This window comes from Macaca mulatta, chromosome 1 (genome assembly GCF_049350105.2).
Source record: "Macaca mulatta isolate MMU2019108-1 chromosome 1, T2T-MMU8v2.0, whole genome shotgun sequence".
NCBI lineage: Eukaryota > Metazoa > Chordata > Mammalia > Primates > Cercopithecidae > Macaca > Macaca mulatta.
Genome location: NC_133406.1, coordinates 25161145 through 25188983, shown reverse-complemented (window position 1 = coordinate 25188983; position 27839 = coordinate 25161145). Strand labels below are relative to the sequence as shown.

Below are 27839 nucleotides of genomic sequence, written 5' to 3'. Positions count from 1 at the left end.
CAGCATCCCATCCTGTATAAATCATTTTGAACTTGAGTATGTCACGTAGCATATCAACTGTCCCAGCTGTGGGTCATCTGGATTCTTTCTATTTTTCATCCAAGTCATTAACAAAAATGTTTAACAATCAAGGCCAAGGATAGAGCCCTGTGGCCTGCCACTGGAGACTTTATTCAGGAAAGACCTGGGGTCCTTAATCAAAATACTTTGGGCAAGGTAGTTCAACCTGCACTGAATACATCTTGTCAAAAAATCCTTTGTAATACAAGTAACGTGACCACATGAGAAATCAGAATACCCTTGTTGGCATAGGAAAGCACTCAACTCCTTAAGCCCAGTTGGAAAGATCAGGACTGATGTCAGCTTAGATAGGGAGAGGGGCTCTGGTTTGAATGCTTAGCCTCTTACTGTTCAATCCTTGCAGCTGTTTTAGCAGTCTCCGAATCCCACGCTGTTCAGCTCCATAGCAGGGGCCTCCCCACAGAGGTGTGAAAGGTAAGGAATTGTCAGGGTACAGGCAACCCAGGTATGTGAGGGGAGGAAGTGGAAGGGAAGCTCTACTCCACACTGCTCTCCTTCCCATTTCTTACCTCCTCCTCTCACTCATCTACCACGGTGAACCCACAAAATACACTTGCCATCTGCTCTCCTTCCCTCCCTTTCTTTGAAATTTATTTATTTATTTTATTATTATTATTATTTTGAGATGGAGTTTCACTCTTGTTGTCCAGGATGGAGTGCAATGCTGCGATCTTGGCTCACTGCAACTTATGCCTCCCAGGTTCAAGCAATTCTCTTGTCTCAGCCTCTCGAGTAGCTGGGATTACAGGTGCACGCCACCACACCCGGGTAATTTTGTATTTTTAGTAGAAACGGGGTTTCTCCATGTTGGTCAGACTGGTCTCAAACTCCTGACCTCAGGTGATCGTCTGTCTGGGCCTCCCAAAGTGCTGGGATTACAGGTGTGAGCCACCGCGCCCAGCTGAAATGTATTTCTTGAGCCAAGGAGACTCTCTTTTTCTTGCAGGTCTTGGCTGCCCATAAGCCTGACACTTGGATTTGCTATTCTATGCCCAAGGCTCCCCTAGTCTCCCAGGTTCTAGTATGGATTTGTGTGGGATACTCTTCCAGCATTGCCCCCAAGACCCAGCCTCCTACAGAGATTTCCCAGCAGAGTTTTGCATGCAGGATGCAGTAACCACCCCTCTGTGAAACTCTCAGGCTGGAGGAGAACTTCAGACGTCCTCTTGTCCATCCCATGTCCCAGTCAGAGCTGCACCAAAAGCACAGAGGCTGTTCTCTTCTAAATGATTATAAAAGCCTCTTTCCTTAATCAATAAACAATTACATTACACCTAATATGTACCAGGCACTAAGCACTTTACACAACTGCTAACTCATTTACACCTCATAACAACCCTATCAGGTAGGTGTTATCATTATTTCCATTTTACAAATGGAAAAACCAAGCCACGGAAAGGTCACAAGCTAGTAAATGGCAAAGTCAAACTCAAACCCAGCCATATGGCTCTCTGTGCTCTTAGCCCTTAAGTTATTGCGCTGCCTCCCCATGAGGCATATGAAGCCTGCATTCCTGCATCTACTCACAGGATGTGTTGAACATACATTATGCTCATCACAGGCTGTTAGGACCTATGATGGGGATTTGCAGAGCTTACAGTTTAGCTGACCCGATATGAGAAAGTACTTTGAAAATAAAGTGTGGTAGAAGTGTAAAGTATTTTTCCTATTACTGTTGCACAGCTTAGAACTTCCTTTATGCTACAAAAAGCCTCTTCGTCCTATATTGGAAAGGTTCACTTTGCTCATATGCACCAATGCCACCCTCTTTGCCTTTCCTTCTGCCACCTTTCACTAGGCACAGAGAGTGAAGACACACTCAGGATTGTTACAATTTTTCACAATATCAGTTTTAATAAATACTAATAACACCACCATCATGCATTTGTGAAAAAATTGAACATTTCAAGGTACTTTCATAAGATATTTATTACATGCATGATCTTACTTCCTTTTCAAAATAACCCTGGAAAGTAGGTAAAGCAGGTGTCAGTTTTACAGAGTGGGGAACTGATCGGGATCCTGAGGCTAGTAACTGACCCTGAACCTAAAACCCAGGATTGATGGTCTTTCTCTGCATGGCATCCCCCTTGGTCTATTACAAATTCAATAATGAGGCAAAGACAGCCTTAAGGGAGCAGAGGGCAGTCTGTTGCTACCATTTCTTCAACTTCTACTGCCTAATTCCAGTGTTACTCACAGGCTTTCACCAACTCCTTCCTTAGGGACAAAAGGTAGGGCTTATGTACAAGGCTTATGGGAAAGAATGGTGAGTCTAAGTGTTATGTAACTACATGTAGAAAAAAGGCATAGATTCCCTTTCACCAAGGAGGAGGGCGTTCCAGTCAAAAGGTGTGTGGACAATTCTATGCTGCTCACATAGCAATAAAGACGTCCACCTCCCAGGAGCCACCTAGGCTATGAGCTGTAACTCCTGGAGGCCTGGTCCATGGAATTGGCTGTTCCAGGGCTAAGAGGCTTGAGAAACAGTCTAAACAGAGGCCCTTAATGGCTTATGTTTACATTTCTCTGATATGTTTTCCTGCATATCTGCACCCCCAGCTTCTTGTTCAAACCTACTTGACTCTCTCAATCACCCCCAAAGCACGAAGAACAGTTGACATCATTGAAAACATTATTTGTGCTTGTGAAGCAGTTTTCATTTCAATCTGCAAGAACATCTCCGACCACAAAAACTGTGTAAGACTCAAGCGAATGAGCCCTGAGTGGTGCAGATACACGCTTTCTCCCTCAGCTTTTCCCCCCTTGTCAGCCTGAAAGACACAGTCTTACTTCCAGACACAGCTCAAAGATCGCCTGCTTTGTGAAGGCTTCTAAGACTCCACCAGGCCACTAACAATGTTTGTGAAGTACTTCTAGCTCTCATCATTTGGAGTCCATGAGTGGATGGTACCTTCTGCCCCTGTGGTTAAGTGGAGCCACGTGGATAGTTAGCAACTTTCCAAGAGAGAGCATTTAATGGCCAGTACGAGTCCTTCAGAACTTTCCTTCCTTCTGCCACGACAATCAGCAAAGGGGTAGCTGCTCCCACAGCTTAGGTCTCACAGGGAGGACAAGCAATGACCCAGAGCAGAGCCCAGCTAACCCTCAACAGACTTGCCGCAGACGTGAAAAGGAAACCTTTGTTGTTTTCAGCCACTAAGATTGTGGCATGGTTACAGCAACACTAGCCTGTCCTGTGATTTATGAAACAGGACCGTTTACTCACTGCCTTTTCAGAACCAATCACACTGTTTTGTAGTTATTTCTTTCATTTATGTCCCTCTTTACCTTCAGACTGTATGGATCTTGAGGGCAAGGATTGTGTCTTATTATTGTTATTTTTTTAAGACAGAGTTTTACTTTTGTTGACCAGGCTGGAGTGCAATGGCGTGATCTCGGCTCATCGCAACCTCCGCCTCCCAGGTTCAAGCGACTCTCCTGCCTCAGCCTCCCGAGTATCTGGGATTACAGGCATGGACCACCATGCCCGGCTAATTTTGTATGTTTAGTAGAGACGGGGTTCTCCATGTTGGTCAGGGTGGTCTCGAACTCCCGACCTCAGGTGATCCACCCGCCCGGGCCTCCCAAAGTGCTGGGATTACAGGTGTGAACCATGGCACCCGGCCAGGATTGGTCTTATTAATTCGCATTTGGTAGCTTCTTGGTACATGTCTCTAAATAAATGAATGAAGGGATGAATGAAAGAATAAGATAGGTGAGAATAGGATTTTATAATCTTGCTAGGCATAATCCTTTACAATGGTGGTGGTGATCCTAGATAATCTTGAGTGGCTCTTTCCAGCCTGCTTACACCATAGTTGTCTCCCTGAAAAGGGACCAGATGAGTTGGGGGTGATCCTCATGGCTTCATGGAAATGCTCCATGGCGGCCTGGAGACAGACTTTCCCTCCCAACTGCAGCTCTCTGAACAGAGAATTATAGCTGAGACCCAAGCCACTAGGGGTATGGAGGATACAGCTGTGTATACGGGCTACCTAATAGGCAGGAAATTAGTCACACAACAGGTGTCAATAAATATTCCTTGGTAATTTGCACTCAAGGCACTAGTGGGGGCTCGCAGGGTGGTTATAATATAGCTTAACAATAACCCGGGATTCATTCCACCAATCCCCAAGTCCTTTACCTCTACATAGATAACATGTTGCCTGCGATAGTGGAGTGAGTGGTGACCCCCTAAAAGATATGATAATTTCCTGGACAGACACAGTGTCTCACACCTGTAATCCCAGTGCTTCAGGAGTCTGTGGTGGGAGGATCACTTGAGTCCAAGAGTTCGAGACTAGTCTGGGCAACATAGTGAGACCTCGTCTCTATTAAAAATACAAAAGTTACCTGGGCGTGGTGGTGCATGCCTATAGTCCCAGCTACTCAGGAGGATGAGGTGAGAAGATCACTTAAGCCCTGGAAGGTTGAGGCTGCAGTGAACCATGATTGTGCCACTGCACTCCAGCCTGAGCAACAGAGCAAGACCCTGCCTTGAGAAAAAAAAACAAAATAAAACATATGCTCACTTCCTAATCCCTGGAACCTGTGAATGTTACCTTATGTGCAAAAACAGTCTTAGCAGAGGTAGTTACCAATTTTGAGATGAAGAGATCATTCTGGCTTATTAACGTAGGTCCTGATCCAATGACCCAGGTCCTTATAAGAGACACACAGAGGAGAAGGTGCGGCAAAGATGAGGCAAAGACTGGAGTGACGTGGCCACAAGTCAAGGAAGCTGGCAACTACCAGGAGCCAAAAGAAACATGGAATGGAGCCGCCCGTTGAGCCTTAGTGGGGAATGAGGTCCTGTTGACTCCTTGCTTTTAGACATCTGGCCTCCAGAACCGTGACAGAAGACGTTTCTGTTGTTTTCAGCCGCCCAGTTTGTGGTAATCTGTTACGGCAGCAGCCCTTGCAAACTCATACACCTGCCAACTCCAATGGCATCAGATTCTCCACCTGGGCAGCATTTCCGCACTCTATAGCAGCCTGGAGTGCCAGGCATCTCTTTGAGTCTCCCATTTGTTTCCACAAGGAAAACAAGCATTTGGAATCATCCTTGTTCTTCTCCTCTCCAGTACTTAAATTCAGGCCTTTGTGAGGGGATTCAGGCATGACTGGACAACAGGGGCCAAGGGGCTCCCCCAGAAAGATCCCTTGAGGGCATCAGAGAACGTAAGCCTAGTAGAACAAGGTGTGGCGCTGCAGCTAGGGTAGCTGGGCCCTCCTAGCTTCAACTCTGGGTCTCTTGGCATTTGTTAAAACAATGAGAATGGGCTGGGCATGCCGGCTCACGCCTATAATCCCAGCACTTTGGGAGGCTGAGGCAGGTGGATCACCTGAGGTCAGGAGTTTGAGACCAGCTTGGCCAACATGGTGAAACCCTGTCTCTACTAAAAAATACAAAAATTAGCTGAGCGCAGTGGCAGGCGCCTGTAATCCCTGCTACTTGGAAGGCTGAGGCAGGAGAATCATTTGAACTGGGGAGGTGGAGGTTGCAGTGAGCTGAGATTGCACCATTGCACTCCACCCTAGGAGACAGAGCAAGACTCTGTTTCAAAACAAAGAAACAAAGAAAAAACAAACAATGAGAATGAAAACGGTTCTTCTCCCTGCCCACCCTATCCCCACAGAGAGTGGTCCTTGCTAGGGAAGACCTAGAGAGCTGAGCACTACTACGTGGAGGACTTCAGAGAGCCAAGAAGACAATACACAGAAATGCGAAGTCAATAAAGTCATTATTTATGAGTCCATTTAAACAGGCGGATCAAAGGCACCCTAGTGTGCTGGGAGTCAGAGGACCTTGTTTTTTTTGTTTTTTGTTTTTTTGTTTTTGCTTTTGTTTGTTTGTTTGTTTTGAGATGGAGTCTCGCTCTGTCTGGAGTGGAGTGCAGTGGCGCGATCTCGGCTCACTGCAAGTTCCGCCTCCTGGGTTCACGCTATTCTCCTGCCTCAGCCTCCTGAGTAGCTGGGACTACAGGTGCTTGCCATCACACTCGGCTAATTTTTTGCATTTTTAGTAGAGACAGGGTTTCACCATGTTAGCCAGAATGGTCTCGATCTCCTGAAGTCGTGATCCGCCCACCTCAGCCTCCCAAAGTGCTGGGATTACAGGCGTGAGCCACCACGCCCACCCAGGACCTTGGTTTTAACTCTTGACTTGGCTACTAACTGACTTTAAGTACGACCATTGGTAAATCACGTATGTTCAATTTCCTCATCTTTAAAATGAAGGGGATGGAAGAAATTGCTATGGTTCTCTCTTGCTCTCAAAACTCCAAAGTCCCAAAAATGAATTTGGAAAAATCTTCCTGGTTTGCTTTAGGTATGGGCAGCAGTTTCACCCACAGACACAACTGGAGCCTTTCAGAAGTCTTTTAGCTGTGCAGAGGAGGGCTCGGCGTAAACCTGTGCCAGGCCTCACAAGCGCCAAGCCTTGAGCTGGCTGGCCTCCGCCGTGGCCTGGCCTGAGCTGGAGGAAGACTGGCCAGGCTGAGGGGCATGTTGTCTCCCTGAGAGCCCACACAGGCGCTGTGGGGGAAGCCAGAGTTTCTCCAGAGCAAGAGAAAGAACAGGGGTCACAGGATCCCACTCGATAGGGTAGGTTCAAATGTTAGAAGGTTGGTAATTACCTTCTAGACCCTGGGCACATTATTTAAGCGTCTCAAAGCCTCAGCATCCTTTCCTAGAAGACTGACATAATACGACTTTATGAAGATTAAAAGAAATCAATTTGTGCATAGCATCTATATATAGTAGGCATTCAACAAGTGGTAGTAATTACCATGACAACAAGCTTTAGGTCTCTCCCACACTGACATCGGTGTGGCTGCTCAGAAACGAATTTCCCATTATTCATCAAAACATCTCTAAAGCATGACAAGCCAGGAACCTGAGGCCTGGGAATATGCTTCAGATATGGAGGTTATGGTGGATGGCCCAGCACGGTGGGAAAAGTGTATGTTTAGCTCATGTGTTGGGAATGAACTATTGAAAGTCTAGGGTCTAGGCTCAGAGGAGGCCCAAAACCTGCTGCGGCACATTGTGAGATGCAAATGCTCTGTGACCTGTGGCGTGGGTGCCTGGATTGTGCAATAGCAGCCACAAGGCCCAGTGGCACTGCTTACTGGGTTGGGGCTGATGCATGTGGTTGGCTGCTGCTCTACAGTCCACCCTGGTGCATGCCTTGGCTGCCTCTGGGCAAGCAGGAGACACGCTGGCTTTTCCGGGGGTGTAGAGAGTGTGTAGCCATAGGGGAAGGAATGAGCGGAGCTGCAGGTGGAGGTGTGCGTGGGAACAGAAGAGAGGTGTATGCGTGTGTGTATGGTCTATTCCTAGAGCTCTCTTTCTGTCAGAGAGGGTAGGAGGACTTGGGGTGGCTTTTGGTGAGCTTGACCAAAGGCATTCCCTTGGGACCTGGAGCCTATTTCAAATCAACTTCTCTAGCTGGAGCCTTTAGGGCAGGCCCCAGGCAGACACGTGCCCGCCATTAGATTGAGGTCTCCTGTGTGTTCTGCACCCTAGGGCTGCCAGGAGGTGGGGGAAGAACAGCACTTGTGGAGGAATCCCCAGCACAGGAAACCAGTTTTCTCTACCTTGTATTAGAGGAGCTTTAGAACGCCCACGCACCTTAGAACTTACCAATATTCTATCTTGCATGTTTTTATGTCATGTCATTTGGGTATATCTTGTTTCCCCAAATAGAAGAGAGCTCCTTTTAGGGCAGGAACTGCAACTTACATTTCCTGTACTCCCCACCTAGTTCTCAAATATCTTTATCTTGCTTTATCCTCCAGGGATGAACTACTCATTATCTCCCATGCACACCATGCTGTTTCTTGCACCAGTAGCTTTGCTCTTGTCACTCTCTCTGATTAGAATGCTCTTCCCAATTTTCTGCCCTTGGTTAGCTCTTACTCACCCCTCAAGATTCAACTCAGAAATTATTTTTAGCAGGAAGCCTTCCCTGAGCCCCAGGCTGATGTTCCTCCTCTGTGAGTGTAAGCTCTCATCCCTGCTCTGCAATAATCTGTTTAGGTGTTTGTCTCCCCTCTTAGACTGCAAGTTCTTCAAGGGTCAGCAAGCTGGTAGATATGTACCCTTTTAGATCCGCAGTGCCTGGCAGGCAGTAAGGACTCAGTGTGTGCTTACTGAATCTAACTAAAAAGCTAGTGCATGGGCCAGGCGTGGTGGCTCACACCTGTAATCCCAGCATTTTGGGAGGCCGAGGTGGGTGGATTACCTGAGGTCAGAAGTTCAAGACCAGCCTGACCAACAAGGTGAAACCTCGTCTCTACTAAAATACAAAATTAGCCGGGTGTGGTGGTGCATACCTGTAATCCCAGCTACTTGGGAGGCTGAGGCAGGAGAATCGCCTGAACCCGGGAGGAGGCTGCAGTGAGCTGAGACCATGCCATTGCGCTCTAGCCCAGGTAACAAGAGCAAAACTCCGTCTCAAAAAAAAGAAGAAGAAGAAGAAGAAGCAGCTAGTGCCTGGCATGCTGTGAATCATTAATGATTAATGATAAAAGATTCAGCCTGGGAAAGAGTAGTGATTGCTCTCCCGAGTCCAGGAGGTTGGCCCTGGCATGGTACAAACAGGTTCAAAACAAAGGGCTGGAGACATCTGTGATGCTGACTCGAATTTTTTGCTGGGGATAATGTCTGTTCCAAAGTCCAGAATTTCTCAGTGCCCCCATCTGACAGCTCCAGCTTGGAGGCTTCTAATACTATTCATTAAAGATAGACTCTAATGGCAACTCAGACAGGTCTCTTACAGAGGTAAGGGCCCTGCACCCCTCTTAGGGAGTCATTGGGATTTGGAATTGCACTGGCTGGAGGCCCTTCCCATGGAATAGGATTTGATCCATCCAAATAAATGGCTCTACAGGGTTAGCCTCACGGGCTTAGCCATCTGTTTCCACGATTACCAGGAGATAGGTATTCAGGAAGCCCCAAAGGGAAAAAATGGCAGGCTGACTGCCCAGAAGACCAAAGAACCAGGAGAGTGTTCATTCGGGTCTGGCTCTGGTGATGAGCTTCAGGAGATTCCTAGGGCAATCCTGTCGATGGTGGCAACTCAGTGTTCATCCTGTGTCCGAAGCATTACTGAAACTTTGATACTACAAGAACCATCCTTCCGCCTTACTTCTGAAGGCTTGGGCTGAACTACTCCTCAGGTAAGAGAAAAATTGCAAGCTGTTGACTTTCCCAAAGTCCAATAGTGCCTAAATCCTCAGGATACTTCTTGGTGAGTTGGTTTATCCCTTTACCTTATGGCAGAGGGCAGTTAAAAATTGTTTTATTTCACCCAGAGCTCTGAGATTTTTAGATTCTAATGAGTTGAATAGGGGTGGTCAGGCTGGCTCCACAGACTTAAATATTATTACTGGAGGAAAGCGGAGCTGCCTTCAGATTTCTCTGGAACCAAAATGCTTTCTCTTGCGGCCCTGATAAGATTACCGGGCTGCTGAGCCGCCAGTGTTCAGATTTCCCACGGAACCGCGCTCGCCAAGCTCTGGCTGGCCATGCTATGAGGAGCCACGCTGCGGATCAGGCTCTGAAACCCGACTCCTTTCCAGGAATGCACACTCACCCCCTCCTGTGATAGGGCCTGGGCTGGGCCCTTAAAGTCTCACTCCCCAAATTCCCCCTGTCGTCGCAGTCCAACAAATGGAAGATGTCTGCTGAGTGGGGGCCAGTGTGACAGTGAGGGTCCCACAGAGCACGTGGGAGCCAGAGAAGAATGTGGGGTATTTTGGCATGCCGCAAGTCCACCGAGCCAAACTCTAGCTTTAGAGGCTGTGCAATTCCTAATTACGGCCGATCAGCTCCAACCAGCAGCCAACATATGGCTCAGGGAGAGGGTGGGTGGGTCAAAACACAGCGAGGCCGTGGGTGTTTCTCCTAGTGTTTCACGGTGAAATATCAAAATAATCTTTTTAAGACTTGGATTCGTTACATGTTTCTCTTCTATCTCCTAGCCCCATAATTTAAAAAAAAATGTGGTAGAAAATGTTTACTGAAGTAAAAAGATACGGATGAAAAAGTAGGTTACAAAACGAACACATCATATACACCAATATGTACACACATACATGCACGCACACACACACAGACTCTCATCAGAGTAATACTGACAGTCTGTGAGAATGAAAAGACATGAGAGCTCCATAATTTTTAAGTAACATTTAAAATACAAGATCCAGTATGTAATAAGGGCCCAATAAATACTGAGATTTGCAGTTACCCCAGAGAAAATGATTCATTTATTGACTCCACCTAAGTTAGAAATTCATGATTTTATCAGTGCCATGATGTGCCTACAATTTAGTTGAACAAACAAAGGATTTAGTCAGTGAAAATTATACTTTTTTTCAAGTGACCTCAGGCTATTGGCAGTGCACACAATTTATATTTAAGCGACCAAGAATATTAATTTAAATGTGACATCCTACGCCTCCAGCTCCTTCTTTACACACTTCTGTCCTCTGGGTTCCTATCCACAATAACATCACCTATTATCTCTTCTAGAAGAGAATCACATTTATAACATAACAGGTTTGTATTTCTTAGGGAGTGGTGGATATTCTGCTTAGAACAATCAAAACCAACATATCTAAACCCTGCTTGTCAAAAAAAAACCATGATCTTTCTACCGTCTTCAATATTTGCTCATGCAACAAGCCTTTCTTGATGCCATTAGGCTCTAAACGTGTAAGACATGGCCCCTGCCCTCAAGGAGCCTTCCAGGGTGACAGTCAGGGAGGCTGACAGTTCCAGTTCTGCCTAGTGTTCTGATAGTGGCTTGAGCAAAGTGCTCTGAGAGTGCTGGGGGCATCACAGAGGTTTCCAGAGGTGGAGACGTTTGAGCTACAGACCGAGAGGGGAAGGAGTTCCTTATTTCTGCTAATCATTTATTAAGCAAACTTTTATTGAGAAATTATATGACTATATGCCAGGCACTGTGCTCATTCTGGAGACTCAAAGACCAGTGAGACAATCCCTGCCTGCAAAAGGCTTTGTATGGAGCTATAAAAGTTGGTACTGCCATTTTCCCTGGCACCATAGAGAACTTCACTCTTCTGGGCAGCTTGGTGACTTCTGACTTCCCTTCCAGCACATGGTCTTTACTCTTTTCCACTCTCTCCATTCTTATTGTATCCCGAAGTCAGAATATACCTGGACTCAAAAAGATGCTTTCTCCCCTGGTTCCCTTGCTCACTCCATGAACTGGCATTTTTGCTGTATCATCCCTGCTACATCACTGCTGCCAGCTGCCTCAACACCTCTCAGAGTTTCCTACTGTCCATGGAGCAGAATCCAGGGCCATACACCTCTGGCCTTCAAGGGTTGCAGATGGCCTCTGCATGAATTAGAAAAAGCCACCCAACAAACAACCCCATCAAAAAGTGGGCAAAGGATATGAACAGACATTTCTCAAAAGAAGACATTCATACAGCCAACAGACACATGAAAAAATGCTCATCATCACTGGCCATCAGAGAAATGCAAATCAAAACCACAATGAGATACCATCTCACACCAGTTAGAATGGCGAGCATTAAAAAGTCAGGAAACAACAGGTGCTGGAGAGGATGTGGAGAAATAGGAACGCTTTTACACTGTCGGTGGGATTGTAAACTAGTTCAACCATTATGGAAAACAGTATGGCGATTCCTCAAGGATCTAGAACTAGATATACCATATGACCCAGCCATCCCATTACTGGGTATATACCCAAAGGATTATAAATTATGCTGCTATAAAGACACATGCACACGTATGTTTATTGCAGCACTATTCACAATAGCAAAGACTTGGAATCAACCCAAATGTCCATCAGTGACAGATTGGATTAAGAAAATGTGGCACATATACACCATGGAATACTATGCAGCCATAAAAAAGGATGAGTTTGTGTCCTTTGTAGGGACATGGATGCAGCTGGAAACCATCATTCTTAGCAAACTATCACAAGAACAGAAAACCAAACACCGCATGTTCTCACTCATAGGTGGGAACTGAACAATGAGATCACTTGGACACAGGAAGGGGAACATCACACACCGGGGCCTATCATGGGGAGGGGGGAGGGGGGAGGGGGGAGGGATTGCATTGGGAGTTATACCAGATGTAAATGACGAGTTGATGGGTGCAGCACAGCAACATGGCACAAGTATACATATGTAACAAACCTGCACGTTATGCACATGTACCCTACAACTTAAAGTATAATAATAATAAATAAATTAAAGAAAAAAAAAAAAAAAAGAAAAAGCCACCCGTGTGAGGCTCAACTAGGCAAGGAGATTTTGTATGAACAAAAAGTAACCTTTTCCTTCAAGTGATTTGGATTTCAGCTCCCACTCACCCACTTAGCTGGGCATCTACTATACTCAGTGACCTTGGATTTATCTTAATACTTTCATTTTTTTCTGTTACTGCTTTCCTACCTTCCTTCCCAGCCGGTTGGACAAAGCTGGCATGTTCTCCCTGTGCCCATTCCTTATACCTTCTCCTCCTCACCCACATCTTTCTTCCAAGGCTTCTTCTGAACCTAATCTAGTCTAAACTCCTGCAGAACTCATGATCTGCAGCAGTATTCAACTGGCACTTATGCATTTGAAGATTATGTATATGACAGGATATAGTCAGTCTCATTCCCTTTATTGGGTTGTGAGCTTTTAAAAGGCAGGGATCAGATGGCATCTATACTTTGTTTATTCCAGAGGGCTTTATGAGGGCTGAAGTAATGATTGATGTTGTTGATAATGGTAACAGTGACTTTAAAAAAAGATCTCTCAAAGACTTCCAATGGGTACATGAGCTTTAGAGAATGAATGTTGAGTAACCCTTGTTGGTCTGGTTTGGATTCCTAATACTGAGAAGTAACATAACTTCATTTCTTTCCATATACAGTAGCCCTTTCATGTCCGAAAAGTGAGTTTCACCTCTCAAAAGAGGGTTTTACTCTGAGATTTTCAGAAACCCCCAAGTCCCACTCCTGCATAACATGCTTCACCATGAAAAGTTTACTTCCTGGCTAAGAATTGTCACTTCCCTGGCCCCTAGTTTTCCTTTTTACTTTCTTCACTAGCAGTTGCAGGGTTTTTTTGTTTTTTTTGTTCCCCCCCCCCCCCAGGCATTTTGACAAAGAAACTTCAAAAGCAGCCACTGTCCAACCAATAAATTGACACCCTGCAATAGATGCAGGGTGATTTGTCAGGCCTCTGGCTGGCTGAGCGATTCCCTCCCGTGTCCCTCCCAAATCCTAGCACGGGAGTGATTTTGGTATCTTGTGGAATCCTGCATAAGTTACTAAACATCTCAATAAGGAAGGGCCTTCTCTTTTTTTGCAATCCCCTCCACCCCCCAAGCCACACAGGAAGTTGCTCAGCTGATAGTTTCAGTGCCTCTGCCATACACTATCCCTTCCTCAACTGAGGGGGGACAAAGTGCCTCTGTGGAAGGAGACCCTCCTTGTTTTCCTAGAACAAAGTTGACACTTGCATTTGGCCCTCCAGTAGCAACCTGCTTGAAGTCTAAGAGTTGCTTTCCTCTTATCTCCAATCCGTTTCTTCAAGAGGTTAGACAGGTCATACATCATAGTGAACCTGCAGCCTGGGGCCTAAGGCACTTCGTACACTTCCAGAAGAGGGAAACCACTTCTAAAACAATATCTTAAGGAGCCTTCACCCAACCCAAGAAGCTGGGCGTTGCCTGGGCCATTTCCCTCCTCTGCCCTGAAGCAGTGGCCAGCTCAGAGAGAACCCTGTTGTTTTGTGCTTGTGTGATCTTTGGGTGGATGTGTGCACACCACCTGCTGAGCTTCGCTGTGTGCGTGCCTCACCCCCAGCCCTAATCTGCCTGAGCTTCCTGGCCTTGCAAATGTTTCTATGGAGGGTCCATCTTAGACTCCAGTGGTTCTTGCACTCTATAAAGTCTCCTTGAATGTAATTCCCTGTTCCTTGAAGACAACTGGTTGGGCTGGATGCCTGGATACAGCTCCGTGATTTCTCTAAAGTACAAATTTATTGCCCCTTTAGAGAAGTCATGAAGCTTTGCCGGCAAGCACAGTCTAGCTTAGAAAAGACAACCAGGACCAGGAGTGGTGTGGCTCATGCCTGCAAATCCAGCACTTTGGGAAGCCAAGGCTTAGAGGATCACTTGAGCCCAGGAGTTCAAGACCTGCATGGGCAATATAGTGATAACTTGTCACTACAAAAAAATTTAGAGCTAGCTAGGCATGGTGGTACACACCTGTAGCCCCAGCCACTTGGGAGGCTGAGGTGGGAGAATCCTTCCAGCCTGGGAGGCAGAGGTTGCAGTGAGCTGAGATTGTGCCACTACACTCCAGCCTGGGTAACAGAATGAGACCCTGTCTCAAAAGAAAAAAATAAAAAGACCACCAGGGCCCAGGCACAGAGCCTGGAGCAGGGAAGAGATAGCGGAGTTAATTGTGAATCCTGATTGCACTGACCACAGTCTAGTGAGCAACACAGGTTTCCTTTTGAATATGAGTGGGAATCACCTTTAAAACTATATAACATTAGCATCTTCTCAAAAGCCCCAGGTTCTACTAAGATTGACTTAGGGCTACATATCAGGTCTTATTTGCAAGGGGGAAACATACCAAAGCCTCAAGATGTGCAGAAGAGAGGGATGTGGGGAATACACCCAACCGCTCCTCTGCTGAGGTTGGAACAGAACAAGGAAAGTCCCCAGACCTCCTCTCAGCAGGCAGAGAAGTGCGGGGCCTGGCTCTGGCACAGCCTGCATATGTGGCCAGCATACCTCCGGACACACAGCTTCAGAGGCAGGGGTGTCCAAGGGAGTCTTAAGTTTTATCAGAAATAATGTCATTCGACTGATCAGTGAGGGGAACTTTTCAGAAAGTTATGGAAGAAGATGCGACAGATCCAGGAAGGACTTCAGAAGCAAGAGGACAACTGGACTCTCTAAAATGCCACTCCGAAAGCGAAAAGGGAAGCCCACAGACCCACCAAGGCGTGCTGGCCTCGTGTTGCCACTTCTGTTTCCCTTTCAATACTCATCTCTTCAGATTCAAGGGCTTCTGCCTTCTTGCAAAGTTTTTGCTGACACGTTTACCCGTTTACAAACCTTGGCTGCACCTAACTTTTTTTTTTTTTTTAGCATTTAAGTTCCTAACCAAAATACCCGGGCCTCTAGGAAAGCCGTTTTCTCTCCCTCTGATGTCTTTCTTTACCAACCCCAGCCTGCCCACTCGGGTGTCCTAGGTGGGACCAGGGATGATCCTCCGGAGTTGGCCAAGGAGGCATCGGAACAGCAGGCATTTGCCCTTCTAGTTGGCAGCAGCGATGAGCCGCGTGCTCCATGCTCAGAGCAGGGGCAGCCGCCCGGGGAAGGGGCGCCCGGTACCCCGCTCACTGCCCAGCCCCGCGTCCCTCTCCAGGGTCCTTTACCTCCATGTCCTTCAGGTGCCGACTCTGAGGCGGACGCACCCGCTCGCTCGGGTCGGAGCTCACGATCCCCGCTGTCCCCTCCACTCCCGGCCGTGGCCAGTTTCGGGCTGCGGCGGGCACAGGGCGAGTGGGCGGCGGCGCGCGCCCGGCTGCGCTCGGCTGCGGGACTGCCCCGGCCGCGGGGGCCCTGCGCGAGAGAACGAGGAAGGAGGAGGAGGGAGGGAGGGAGGAAGGGGAGGGGAGGGGAGGGTGGGGAGCGGGGAGGGAGGCCGACGATCAGGGTTTAAATTTAGACGCAAATCTAAACAGATACTGTCCCTCCCAGGGCAGGACTCAAGAGCGGGAGCCACGACTCCATGTGCCCAAACATGGGGATGGGCAGCTGCAGGGCCCCTCTGTCTCGCGAAGTTTCTCAGGACCCTGGGCTTTGCCACGGTCTCAGTCCTTCTCAATGTCTCCCTCCCTTAATGCGTCTTCTTTCTTTTTCCTGTCCCTTCAAGAATTAGAGTGGTCCTTTAATTCTTTTGATTTCCTCTCTTTTCGATTTCCTTCTTCTGTGTCCATCCGTCCTGCTTTCCTTCTTCCTCTCCCTCTTTTTAAAATTGCATTACTGTCGTACCTGGTTTCCCTGCAGTTCTTGGGTGGAGTTCGAGGACCCTAGCTAGTGGAAGGCGTTTGTGTTCCCCCAAAAGAGGAGCCCTTCAGACGGAGGCTTCAGAGCTCAGCTTGGCGCCGTCTTTTCCCTTCGCACGTCTTTTCCTTCGCACGTCTTTTCCTCTCCACCTTCCAGGAAAACACTATCTATCCATCTATCATCTGTGTACGAGGAGAAGGAGGAGGAGGAGGAAAATGAGGAATCCACGCAAAGTTTTCCAAGCTCCCTGAAGTGATAAATCTGTTCTTCAAATCTTGCTTTGACTGATGCATTCGGTTTTTTGGGAATTTTGGCTCCCACAAGCTGCTTGCTAAAGGGCCTCGTCTCCATTCCTGTTAAATATAGTAAAGGGCAGGATGCTCAACATCTGATTCCCACGGGGCCCAGCATAGCAACCTTCCTTTGGGGCCATCCCGGCTGGGCAGCAAAGAGACCGCGTGGGAGGGATGCGGGGACTGGAATCTGCACCAGGGCAGATCCGCTCCCTGCTATCCGGATCCCTGCTCCCTTCGGACCTTTTGGCAGAGAGAAACAGGAAAATGCCTTCAGAGACCTGCGAGTGTCAGGGTATTGGCTGGATATATGACGCCTCTGGGTTATCCCACAGCATTCTCACTGGCCCGACCCCAACTCAACCGGGGAGGGGAGCCCCGTCAGAGGCGGCCAATGGGACAGGTTATGGTGAGCGCTGTGAAGAGACATGTGGAGAAAGAGTAGAGAAAACAAGCTGAGAGTCTGCTCCTGCTACAAAGACTGCCCTGATTCTGCTTATCCAGGCACCATCTGTGCACTTTCAGGCACTTAGATTGTTGCTTTGGGTACCAGTCTTAGAAATATGGCGTCCTTCATGTCCTAGAACTTTCTAAGGCCCAACTTTCTAAAACACTGGCAGCCCTAATGTCAGAGTGGCTTCTAGTTCTTTAGCTTAGCTAAGTATAGAGGAAGACCCCTGGTTTTAGAAACAGACTGAGGGCTTAATTCCAGCTCTGCTACTTTCTGGCTGTATTTTCTTTCTTTCTTTTTTTTTTTTTTTTTTTGAGACGGAGTCTCGCTCTGTCGCCTAGGCTGGAGTTCAGTGGCTGGATCACTGCTCACTGCAAGCTCCGCCTCCCGGGTTCACGCCATTCTCCTGCCTCAGCCTCCTGAGTAGCTGGGACTACAGGCGCCCGCCACCTCGCCCGGCTAGTTTTTTGTATTTTTTAGTAGAGACGGGATTTCACCGTGTTAGCCAGGATGGTCTCGATCTGCTGACCTCGTGATCCGCCTGCCTCGGCCTCCCAAAGTGCTGGGATTACAGGCGTGAGCCACCGCGCCCGGCCCTGATATTTTTTTATTTAGAGCCAGGCACTCAGGGACCTAGTGAAAAGAGCCCTCACTCTCAGGAATTAATGGTGAGCCGCTCCCAGTCCAGCCACATGGCTGCTCAGGTGAGGACTCTGGAGCAGAGTCGGCAGTAAGGAAGGGTATTTACTGGTAACCTGCAATGCACGCTTTTGCTTGTGATATTTTCCGTTCTTCTTTTTAAAGGTTCAGGACATAGTGATGACTGCATAGTCTACTACCAGGTCTTCTAACTCTGCTCCACAGGGCCTTTTCCTTTCTCCTTCTACCTAGTCCTCCTTTGTGCTCAGAATGGGGCTGCCCCAGCACAGGTTTCTGGCTTCACAAACAGGAGGGCGGAAGTGCTTACCCAGAGGAAACCGTTAGGCCCAGATAACATCACAGTCACCCAAGGTGACTTGCAGCTGCTCCCCACGCCCTGCTCAGGCCTCCCTTGGCTGAGAACAAATGACCACAAAGCAAACAAGCTTGGCCTCCACCATGCTCCTGGGTCCCCAGTGCAGAGCTGAATGCTGCTCCAGAGCTATCTGGGCCCCAGACTGGGACTCCTCCTGAGGGAGGGGCTGGAAAAAGGGGAGGGAAGGACCAAGAGGTAGCCCGAGCTGTGTTTCGGCAGCCACGAGTAGGTGTGGTATGTGTATTCCTCTCATCTTCTTCTGTCCCTACAGAAGATCTCCAGGAGCCAGAATAGCAGTAACTCTGCTGATAAACACCCAGGTTTGCTGGGTTATCTTGGATTGTAACTGGCTGCTCTGGGGGCTGGGAGGAAACAACAGCCCAAGGGGAAGGGAAAGTGACTTTCAGAGGAGTTGGTTCCCCTCTCTTTCTGGGGGTCTGGCTAGCTAACATGGAACCACTTCCTTCACTCCACCCTGGGCCCTTACCCTTCATATACCCTGATAGTCAGAACCAGCCACACAATAAGTAGAGGTCATCAGGTAACTAACAATAAGAACACCAGGCTGGGCGCGGCAGCTCACGCCTGTAATCCCAGAACTTTGGGAGGTGAGGCAGGTGGATCATGAGGTCAGGAGTTAAAGAGACCAGCCTGGCCAACATGGTGAAATCCCATCTCTACTAAAAAAATACAAAAATTAGCTGGGCATGGTGGCGTGTGCCTGTAATCCCTGTCACTCAGGAGGCTGAGGCAGGAGAATTGCTTGAACCGGGGAGGTGGAGGTTGCAGTGAGCCAAATTCTTGCCACTGCACTCCAGCCTGGGTGACAGAGCCAACAAGACTCTGACTCAAAAAAAAAAAAAAAAAAAAAAAAAAAAGCCAGGCGCGGTAGCTCACGCCTGTAATCCCAGCACTTAGGGAGGTTGAGGCAGGCAGATCACGAGGTCAGGAGTTTGAGACCAGCCTGGCCAACATGGTGAAGCCCTGCCTCTACTAAAAATACAAAAATTAGCTGGATGTAGTGGCATGCGCCTGTAATCCCAGCTACTTCGGAGGCTGAGGCAAGAGAATCGATTGAACCCGGAAGGCAGAGGTTGCAGTGAGCTGAGATTGCGCCGCTGCACTCCAGCCTGGGCAACAGAGTGAGACTCCATCTCAAAAAAACAAAAAAACAAGAACAAGAACAAGAACACCAGAGATACAGCTCAGCCAGGGGAAGGACGTGTGGGGAGGAGCCAGAGGTTCCTCCAGGCATATAGAAGGCCCTCAATACATATTTAGTGAATGAGGCCAGGTGGTAGCTCACACCTGTAATCCCAGTGCTTTGGGAGGTGGAGGATGGTTTGAGCCCAGGAGTTCAAGGCTAAAGTGAGCACTGTAGCCTTGGCAACAGAACAAGACCTTGTCTCTAAAAAAAAAAAAAAGTAAAATAAAAATAATTTGGTGAATATGTGCATGAATGAATGAACAAGTGAAGCAAATTAGGATTTTCCCCTTTAAGTCAAAGACAGAGTCTTTCAGAGATGGGTCTCCCACGGGAATAAAGACCCAGTGGGAGAAAAGATCATGAAAGGCCACAATAAGTAGTAACTTAATTAGCTTTCAAGCAGAATTGCAAAGAGCTCCAATCAATCAGCTGTTTATAGTGGACACATTTATTTTAAAAATGAAGAGCAAGAAGCAAATATTCTTTTTTGACTACAAATACTACCTAGTATGGTATAGGCAAATGCATATATAGGTAAAAATTACCTAATATGGTATTAAGCAAAATATCATCTATATAATACAGTTATATTAATAGAATGTATAAATATATACAATATAAATATATAAAATAATATAAACATATAATATATATAACATTTTACATAATACCATTCATTCCTAAATTCTGATAAATTGGCAAAACAAAATATAATGAAACACACACACACACACACACAGGAGTTTGAGAACAGCCTGACCAACATGGTGAAACCCCGTCTCTACTAAAAATACAAAAGTTAGCCAGGTGTAGTGGTGTGCGTCTGTAATCCCAGCTACTCGGGACTCTGAGGCAGTAGAGTAGCTTGAACCTGGGAGGTGGAGGTTTCAGTGAGCCAAGATCACCCCACTCACTTCAGCCTGGGAGACAGACCAAGACTCCATCTCAAAAAAAAAAAAAAAAAAGAAAAGAAAAAGAAAAACAAACAAAATGCCAACTAACATGTGTAAAAAAAATTTCCATCTAACAACCATCATACTTAATTTTAGGAAAGAAATAAAGTTGTGTGCTAAATCTATTGGGTAAAAGTGGGGTAAGGAATGAGGTTTTACATAATTTAAACCAGCTCCCTCAAGTCACTGATTAATTACAATAAGGAGAAAAGCAACCTTACAGAGAAGAAACTTTAATAGACATAATATTAATCAAGTGACCAAAGTCAACATCACCAGTAATGAAACAAATTGACGTCACATGATGGGATGCAATACGAATGCACCATCACTTCTGTAATATTCTGGCCAAAAGGGCATAACTTGAATCTAATCATGAGGAAACATTGGACAAACCAAATAGGAAGACATTCCTCAAAATGACTGGTCTGTAATTTTCATAAGTGTCAATGTCAGGAAAGTCAAGGGAAGACTGAGGAGGGGTTCTGGTTAAAGGAGACTACAGAGACATGATAACTGGGTTAAATGAGTGGTTTGAGCCAAGCATATTAAAGGAATTATTAGGATAATTGGCAAAACTGAAAGGAATTCTGGGTGGGAGGCTATATGGGAGTACTTTGTGTTAACTTTACAACTTTTCTCAAAGTTTAAAATTATTTCAGGCTGGGCACAGTGGCTCATGCTGGTAATCTCAGCACTTTGGGAGGCCAGGGTGGGAGGATTGCTTGAGCTCAGGAATTTGAGACCAGCCTGAGCAACATGGCAAGACCCTGTCTCTATAAAAAATAAAAAAAATTAGCTGGGCATAGTGGTATTCTACAGATTGTAGTCCCAGCAACTTGGGAGGCTGAGGTGGGAGGATTGCTTGAGCCTGGGAGGTCAAGGCTGCAGTGAACTGTGATCATGCCACTGCACTCCAGCCTGGGTGACAGAGTCAGACCCTGTCTCAAAAAATAAAAATAAAATAAAAATAAAATAAATAAATAAAATTGCTTCAATTTTAAAAATTAAGAAAAAAGGTAGTTGGGGGGAGGAATTGAGCCCTCACACTGCTTTGATTCTGGACTGACTCCTGTGCCAGCCTTCTGTCACCCCCTCCTCCTTACCCCCACCACAGAGATCCACTGACAAGCCGGGGCCTGAGGACACTGGCCGTGGAGAAAGACAGGCCCAGAGAGAGCCTCATCTTCTGGAATAATAGAGAATGGATACAGGAAGAGGAAGATTATTCAACTATTTCTTGGTAAAAATAACTTTGTGCTGTTTGAGTGGTTACAGTAAACACATGTATTTTCATAATTTGGGGGGAGAGATTTAATTTTTAAAAAAGAAGAAAACAAAAGAGTCCCAGACTGGACCGAAGAAAGGGTGGCTGTGAGGATGGAGACTGCACTCAGCTCAGGTGCTCTGAGGAAAGGGGTGGGTGGTCTCCAGCTGAGAGAAAGGCCAACGATGGATGGGGCTAGGAGAAGACTCTGGTCTAATAACTGAGGCTAAAAAACAGTGTTGATGGAAAACCCAAGGGGATGACTTAGAGATCCCAAAAGATTACAGCCTTCTCCTTCTAGCACATTTTCCCAGGTTTTAGGAATGACATTTGGTAAATCTACCAAGGAAGCTCGAACCTTCTTAAACCTAAAAAGTATATCATGTAGGGCACCTGCACAACAGTTTCAACTCAGGCTGTAAATTAGAATGACCCAGGGAGCTTTGGAAAAAATCTTTCTTGACTGGATTCAGTGGCTAATGCCTATAATTCCAACACTTTGGGAGGCTGAGGCAGGAAGATCGCTTGAGGTAGAGACCAGTCTGGGTAGTGTAGTGAGACCCCATCTCTTAAAAAAAAAAAAAAAAAAATCTGTCCTAGCTACTCAGGAGGATGAGGTGGGAGGATCACTTGAGCCGAGAATTCGAGGCTGCAGTGAGATACGATCATGCCACTGTACTCCAGTCTGGGCAACAGAGTGAGACCCTGTTTTAAAAAAAAAATCTGGGCCTGGGCCCCATGCTAGAACAATAGGGAGCGGGGCCTGGTGTTAGTGGGTTATTCCTGAATAGTCTAAGCCAGTTTTAGAAATATCATTCCCCTTGCCAGAAACTGTTTTAGGGAGGGATAAGTGAGGAATGTTGGCTAATGAGACAAAAGGGGGAAAGCATTACCCTTTCTGATAAAGAAACACACAGGAAGAGATGCCCTGTAAATATTGGGTGTTATCCTACCTTATAAGGATGCCTGGAACTGCAACAGCCATTTTGCTACCATGAGGCAAAGCTGCGAAAAGCTAGAATGTAAACTCCATGAACACAGATATTTTTGTTTCTTTTCTTTCACTGTGTATCCTGTGTGCCCAAATCAAGGCCAGGCACAAATAGGTGCTCAGTGAACATTCATTGAATTAAAAACCCAATAACTTTGTTGAGGTGCTGAATCAAGCAACCCTGGGATGACTTCCCCCTCTGGACTTCTTGTTATGAGAAACAAGTGCTTCCTTCCTCCTCTCCCCTCCTCTCCCCTCCTCTCCCCTCATGTCCCCTCCCCTCCCCTCCCCTCCTGTCCCCTCCTCTCCCCTCCTGTCCCCTCCTCTCCCCTCCTGTCCCGTCCTCTCCCTTCCTTTCCCCTCCTCTCCCCTCCCCTCCCCTCCTCTCCCCTCCTCTCCCCTCCTGTCCCCTCCTCTCCCCTCCTGTCCCCTCCTCTCCCTTCCTTTCCCCTCCTGTCCCCTCCCCTCCCCTCTCCTCCCCTCCCTTCCCCTCCCTTCCCCTCCCCTCCTCTCCTCTTCTCCTCTCCTCTCCTCTCTTTCTTTTTCCTGAGACGGAGTCTTGCTCTGTTGCCCAGGCTGGAGTGCAATGTCTTGATCTTGGCTCACTACAATCTCCACCTCCTGGGTTCAAGCAATTCTCTGGTCTCAGCCTCCTGAGTGGCTGGGATTACAGGTGCAAGTCATCACGCCCAGCTATTTTTAGTGTATTTTTTAGTAGAGACAGGGTTTCACCATGTTGGCCAGGCGGATCTCAAACTCCTGACCTTGTTATCCGCCTGCCTCGTCCTCCCAAAGTGGTGGGATTACAGACATGAACCACGGCGCCCAGCAGAGCAATACATTTCTTTATGCCTTAAGCCATTTGAGTTATAATCTTCCCTCCCCCACCCCCGGAGACGGAGTCTCGCTCTGTCACCCAGGTTGGAGGGCAGTGGTGTGATCTCGGCTCACTGCAACCTCCGCCTCCCGGGTTCAAGTGATTATCCTGCCTCAGCCTGCTGAGTAGCTGGGATTACCGGTGCCCGCCACCATGCCTGGCTAATTTTTGTATTTTTAGTAGAGATGGGGTTTCACTATGTTAGCCGGGCTGGTCTCGAACTCCTTACCTCAAGTGATCCTCCTGCCTCGGCCTCCCAAAGTACTGGGATTACAGGCGTGAGCCACTGTGCCTGGCCGAGTTATAATCTTTTGTTATAGCTGAAGGTATTCAACTGAGTCAGATAGATACAAACTTTAAGAAGACAAAATCAGACACATATATCAGTACAAAGAAAGAAGTTGACCCTCAGAAAAATGTGGAGCAGAGATGGGGAGAAAGAGACTGGCAGGGAAGGGTAGAGAGAGAAACACATGCGCGCGCGCACACACACACACACACACACACACACACACAGAGAGAGAGAAAGAGATAGAAAGATGGGAGAATGCAACACAGAAAAAGCGAGTGAGAAACCTAACATCACTCGTGGAGGAAAAACAATTTTAAATTGAAAAAAATAAGAGTAACCATTATCAGAATTTGAAGTGTTTTAATTCCTATCTAAATTTTAAACAGAAATGGGTATTGATAATCCTTTTTCTCATTCTTAACAAAGAACTAATTTCTTCTAGAAAATGAGGTGATGTTTAGTTAAAATTAAGGTTCTTTGGATGTAATTTCTTTAGGATATTGTTAGTAAGGTTAAGCGACTTTGCAGTTTTGCCTCTAAGGGCATTTGCTAATACAAATGAGTATCTTGAAGTGGGCAAGAACTTGTCCAAGCTCGAGGTTACCCACTTGGCCTTAAAACAATTATCTCCAATAATTCTATACAAATAAAGTGAAACAGACTATAAGAAATAAGAGTATCCAAATCCCACCTATGACTCATCCTCCTTTGTCTTTTTACACGGATAACAGGCAGAGAAGTATGTCAAAAGTTTTCTGCACAACGTGTTCTTGTTTTTGACTTTGGCAAAGTACTCATTTGCAAAAACATATTGAAAACCTGGGTCCCCACCTGATAGTTTCTCTTTCCTTCTTGTAGTGGCCTCAGTATCCATCCATTTGCTCATGACAGAAACCTGGGAGTCACTCTTGATTTTTCCTTCATCTTTAGCAATCAGGTGCTGCAGTTCTAGCTCTGAAATACCCTGACATCATCGCCGCTCCCTCCCTCACTGTCACTGCCGTCTTACATCAGGATTATGAAAACAGTGTCCTAGTTCATCTCTGCATCTTCTAGTTGTTCTCCTTGCCTCCAACCTTGACTTGTACTCCCCCCCACCCCATCTATTTTCCACTCCACAGGCGGTAATCTTTCTAGAACGTGTAACTGGCTCCCAGGAGCACTCAGGATAAAGGCTGACTTCTTAGATGTCTCACTCACACCTTTTCCTGACATGGCTGCACTTATCTGCCTGGCCTGTTCTCAACAGAGAACAGCCAGTATTCCAGACTCCAGGCATTCTGAGCTGCTTTCAGGTCCCTGAATGGGCTCTTCCCTCTGCCTGGAATACATTTCCTGATTTGCACAAAGTGAACTCTTATTCATTTTTGAAAGAGTTCTTGGTTTAGGGTTTCTCTAGGAAGATGATCCTGACCGCCACCCGTTTCTCCAGTCTCCTACCGCCTGGGAGAGAGACGTTTCCTATGTGCCACTCAACACCTGTGCTATTACTGCCATTGAAAGAATTATTATATAATTGCCCATTTACTTTCTTTTTTTTGTTTGTTTTTTTTTGAGACGGAGTCTTGCTCTGTTACCCAGGCTGGAGTACAACGGCACAATCTCGGCTCACTGCAACCTCCGCCACCCAGGTTCAAGTGATTCTCTTGCCTCAGTCTCCCCAGTAGCTGGGATTGCATGTGCCCACCTCCATGCCTGGCTAATTTTGTATTTGTAGTAGAGACGGCGTTTCACCACGTTGGCCAGGCTGGTCTTGAACTCCTGACCTCAAGTGGTCCATCCACCTCAGCCTCCCTCCCAAATTGCTGGGATTACAGGTGTGAGCCACTGCGCCCGACCCCATCTACTTTCTTCATTTTCTCATGAAACTGTAAGCTTAATAAAGGCACATTCCACCCTATCTTGGTCAAAGTTCTATGATCAGTGTCACCTTCAAATCTGGTGAATCAATACATGTTGGATGAATGAGTGCACACTAGCCCCATGCAAAAAGGTAGATAATTCATTTTGTAATCCATTCTCACATGCCCACTTAAAAATGCAGTAATAACATAGGGAGTTGTAATATACAATATACCATAGCACAGTTAAAGGCCTGACCTTTTTTCCTAATTACCACATATCAACTAGTTTACGTACTATCATGTCCTTGTATAAAGTCACAGCTCCTGGTGCTGAAATCTCTTGCATGTTTTTACAGTTTGGGAGTATGTTATAATTACACTGTCTGCTTCCTGCTGTGTGATAATCTTTGAGACTTTTAAAGACTTTTCTCATCTTGGTGTACCTAATACCACTCTAGGACCCATGAGGCAAGCATAGAGTTCATACCTTGTGAGTGTCATTTATCTGAAAAGGCAATAATAGATCCTTGAGCCTTTGAATCAGAGTACAAGCTAAATACTAAATGTGTTGAAGCAGTGTAAGACTGGATGTTGCTGGATACTGAGGAAGGCCGGAGGGACAAGGATGGAGTGCCAAGGAAGGCCTTGGGGGCAAGAGGAAGAAGGTGTTGGCTTAGGTGTGCTCAGTGCAGGGGCTGATGGCAGAGCTTTGTGCCGAAGGATCCTGTGAGCAAAGAGCCCCAGAAGCCTGCGGAGGGGGTAGAAGAGAACGTGAGCTATTGCCAGAGCCAGCTTCAGTCCTCAGGTTTGCAGGGCCCGCTCCAACAGGGTGCACATCAGCCCTTTGAGTGGACACAAAGTTTGGAATCCATTTCAGTCTCCTTATGGAGATCCTGCTGCACTCAGCATGTTGTTCTGGGAGAGTTTTGCGCTTGGTGTTTGCCTCGGTGAAAATGGGTGAAATCTGCATTTTGAAGATGATTGAACTTGAGTAGAATGGCTTCTGATTTGTATTTTCTGCTTCTGTTTCCTTCATTGCACATGGAAGGGCTTTTAGGTGGCAACAAAGAGAAAGAGCTGGGATGAGAGTAACCAAGGGAAAGAAAGATTTGACAACAAATTACCTATAGATAACCTGTAGGCAAAGGGGCCAAAGTGAGGCCTGGGGATTCGAAGATCCTACCAGATAGGTGACTTGCAGAGAGCAAAGTGACTTTATCGTTCTCCTTTTCTAATTTGAGGAGAGTTCTCATCAGTCACCCAGGGATGTGGTAAGGAACTCCTAATCAAAATGACCATAAATCTGAAACCATAATGAAATGGGTTAAGCACTAATCTGACCCCTCACAGCCAGGCTGGCAATGAAGCAAAGGACGCAGACAGCCCCTGATGGAAGTCACACAGGGAGATGAATGCTTTGCTGCAGAAAGGGGAATGGTGTGGGTGGCAGCTGTTGGGGAGAGGGGTGGGGGTGGGGTGGAAAAGGAATTTGCATCTCATGGCTCAATCAGATCTGAAACCTAACATCCTGTTTTTCTGTAGGTTGGGCACATCAGTAGCTGAGAGACTCCTCTGACCATGGTCAGCCTCAGGAAGTGAGTGCCAACAGCCTTGCAGATGGGAACTCAACTCCTGAGTACCCATGCCTGAAAAGACATAAGTCCCGCTCCCACCGGCACCAGACCCCCTGCCCTCCCTCTACCCCAATACTAGAACTCCAGACCTCACCCCTCCTCCCCAGAGACATATCAACAGGAAGTTAAGTCAGCTGGAACACTCTGTTCCCTTGACATTTCTGTTTTAATTCTGCAGCTGTGTTTAAGGCTTCATGAATGATCTGTCTGGCACGGTCTGTTTGTCTGCCTGATGCTTCTTCTCCCTGCACCAGGTCATGATTACCCTAAGGCTGGCAGAGCAAAACTAGAACTAGGGTTGGTAAGAAGGAAGTGGGATGGTAAGAAAGGGCATTAGGGACTGTAGTATTAGCTGTTGATGAGCTAAGGAGGATGATCTGATTGCTTGCTCAGGGAGAAGGAATTCCTAAATCATTAACAGTGTGCATTGCCCATAGCTCTCTTTCCTCACCCCCTTATGGTATTTATCTCTACGTCACATCATAGTGATGTATGGGTGTGTCTTTTCTCCTCAGTATTCTATAGTGCCTACTTACATGCCCTATTCATGCTTATTCATGTTCAGGAAGTAGTTGGTAATTGAAGGAATGAGCCTTCTCTCCTTCCTTTTATCTCGTCAGCTTATCACTTAAAAACAAAAACAAGCCATAGCTTCCAAATTCAACTTGGTCCTGCTCAGGGTGGTATTTCTTAATTTCTTGTAGCTGCAAATCACAGTTCTGTATCCTTGCTTGCCAATGTCTGTTTTGATATTCATCTAGTTGGTTCTGAGACATATCAGAGCACTATTTTGTTCTTTCCTGGCTGCTTTTTCTTCTACTGCCTCTCGTCGAAGTCTAGAGAGA

General features: G+C 46.7%; 1 protein-coding gene and 1 long non-coding RNA gene across 10 annotated transcripts in view; one reads left to right on the top strand and one right to left on the bottom strand.

Moving 5' to 3' along the window:
- The window catches only part of RCSD1 (RCSD domain containing 1), a 76113-nt gene extending 60379 nt beyond the window's left edge, over window positions 1–15734 (bottom strand). For 5 of the 9 annotated variants that reach the window (XM_028850097.2, XM_077999316.1, XM_015125288.3 and 2 more), the window contains exon 1: window positions 15537–15734. Coding sequence is in view for 8 of the 9 variants with exons in the window: in XM_077999316.1 (XP_077855442.1) it covers window positions 15537–15542 (6 nt within the window). In the remaining variant the exon portion in view is untranslated. Of the gene's footprint in view, window positions 1–4437; window positions 4581–15536 lie in introns of all 9 variants that reach the window. The other 4 variants (XM_077999310.1, XM_077999330.1, XM_077999320.1 and 1 more) reach the window with 1 other exon arrangement.
- LOC106994908 (uncharacterized) lies at window positions 8663–27582 on the top strand. Its single transcript, XR_001441592.3, has 3 exons — window positions 8663–9269; window positions 21207–21332; window positions 26903–27582. It is a non-coding gene; the product is annotated as an uncharacterized LOC106994908 (long non-coding RNA).
- Window positions 27583–27839: the final 257 nt, after the last annotated feature.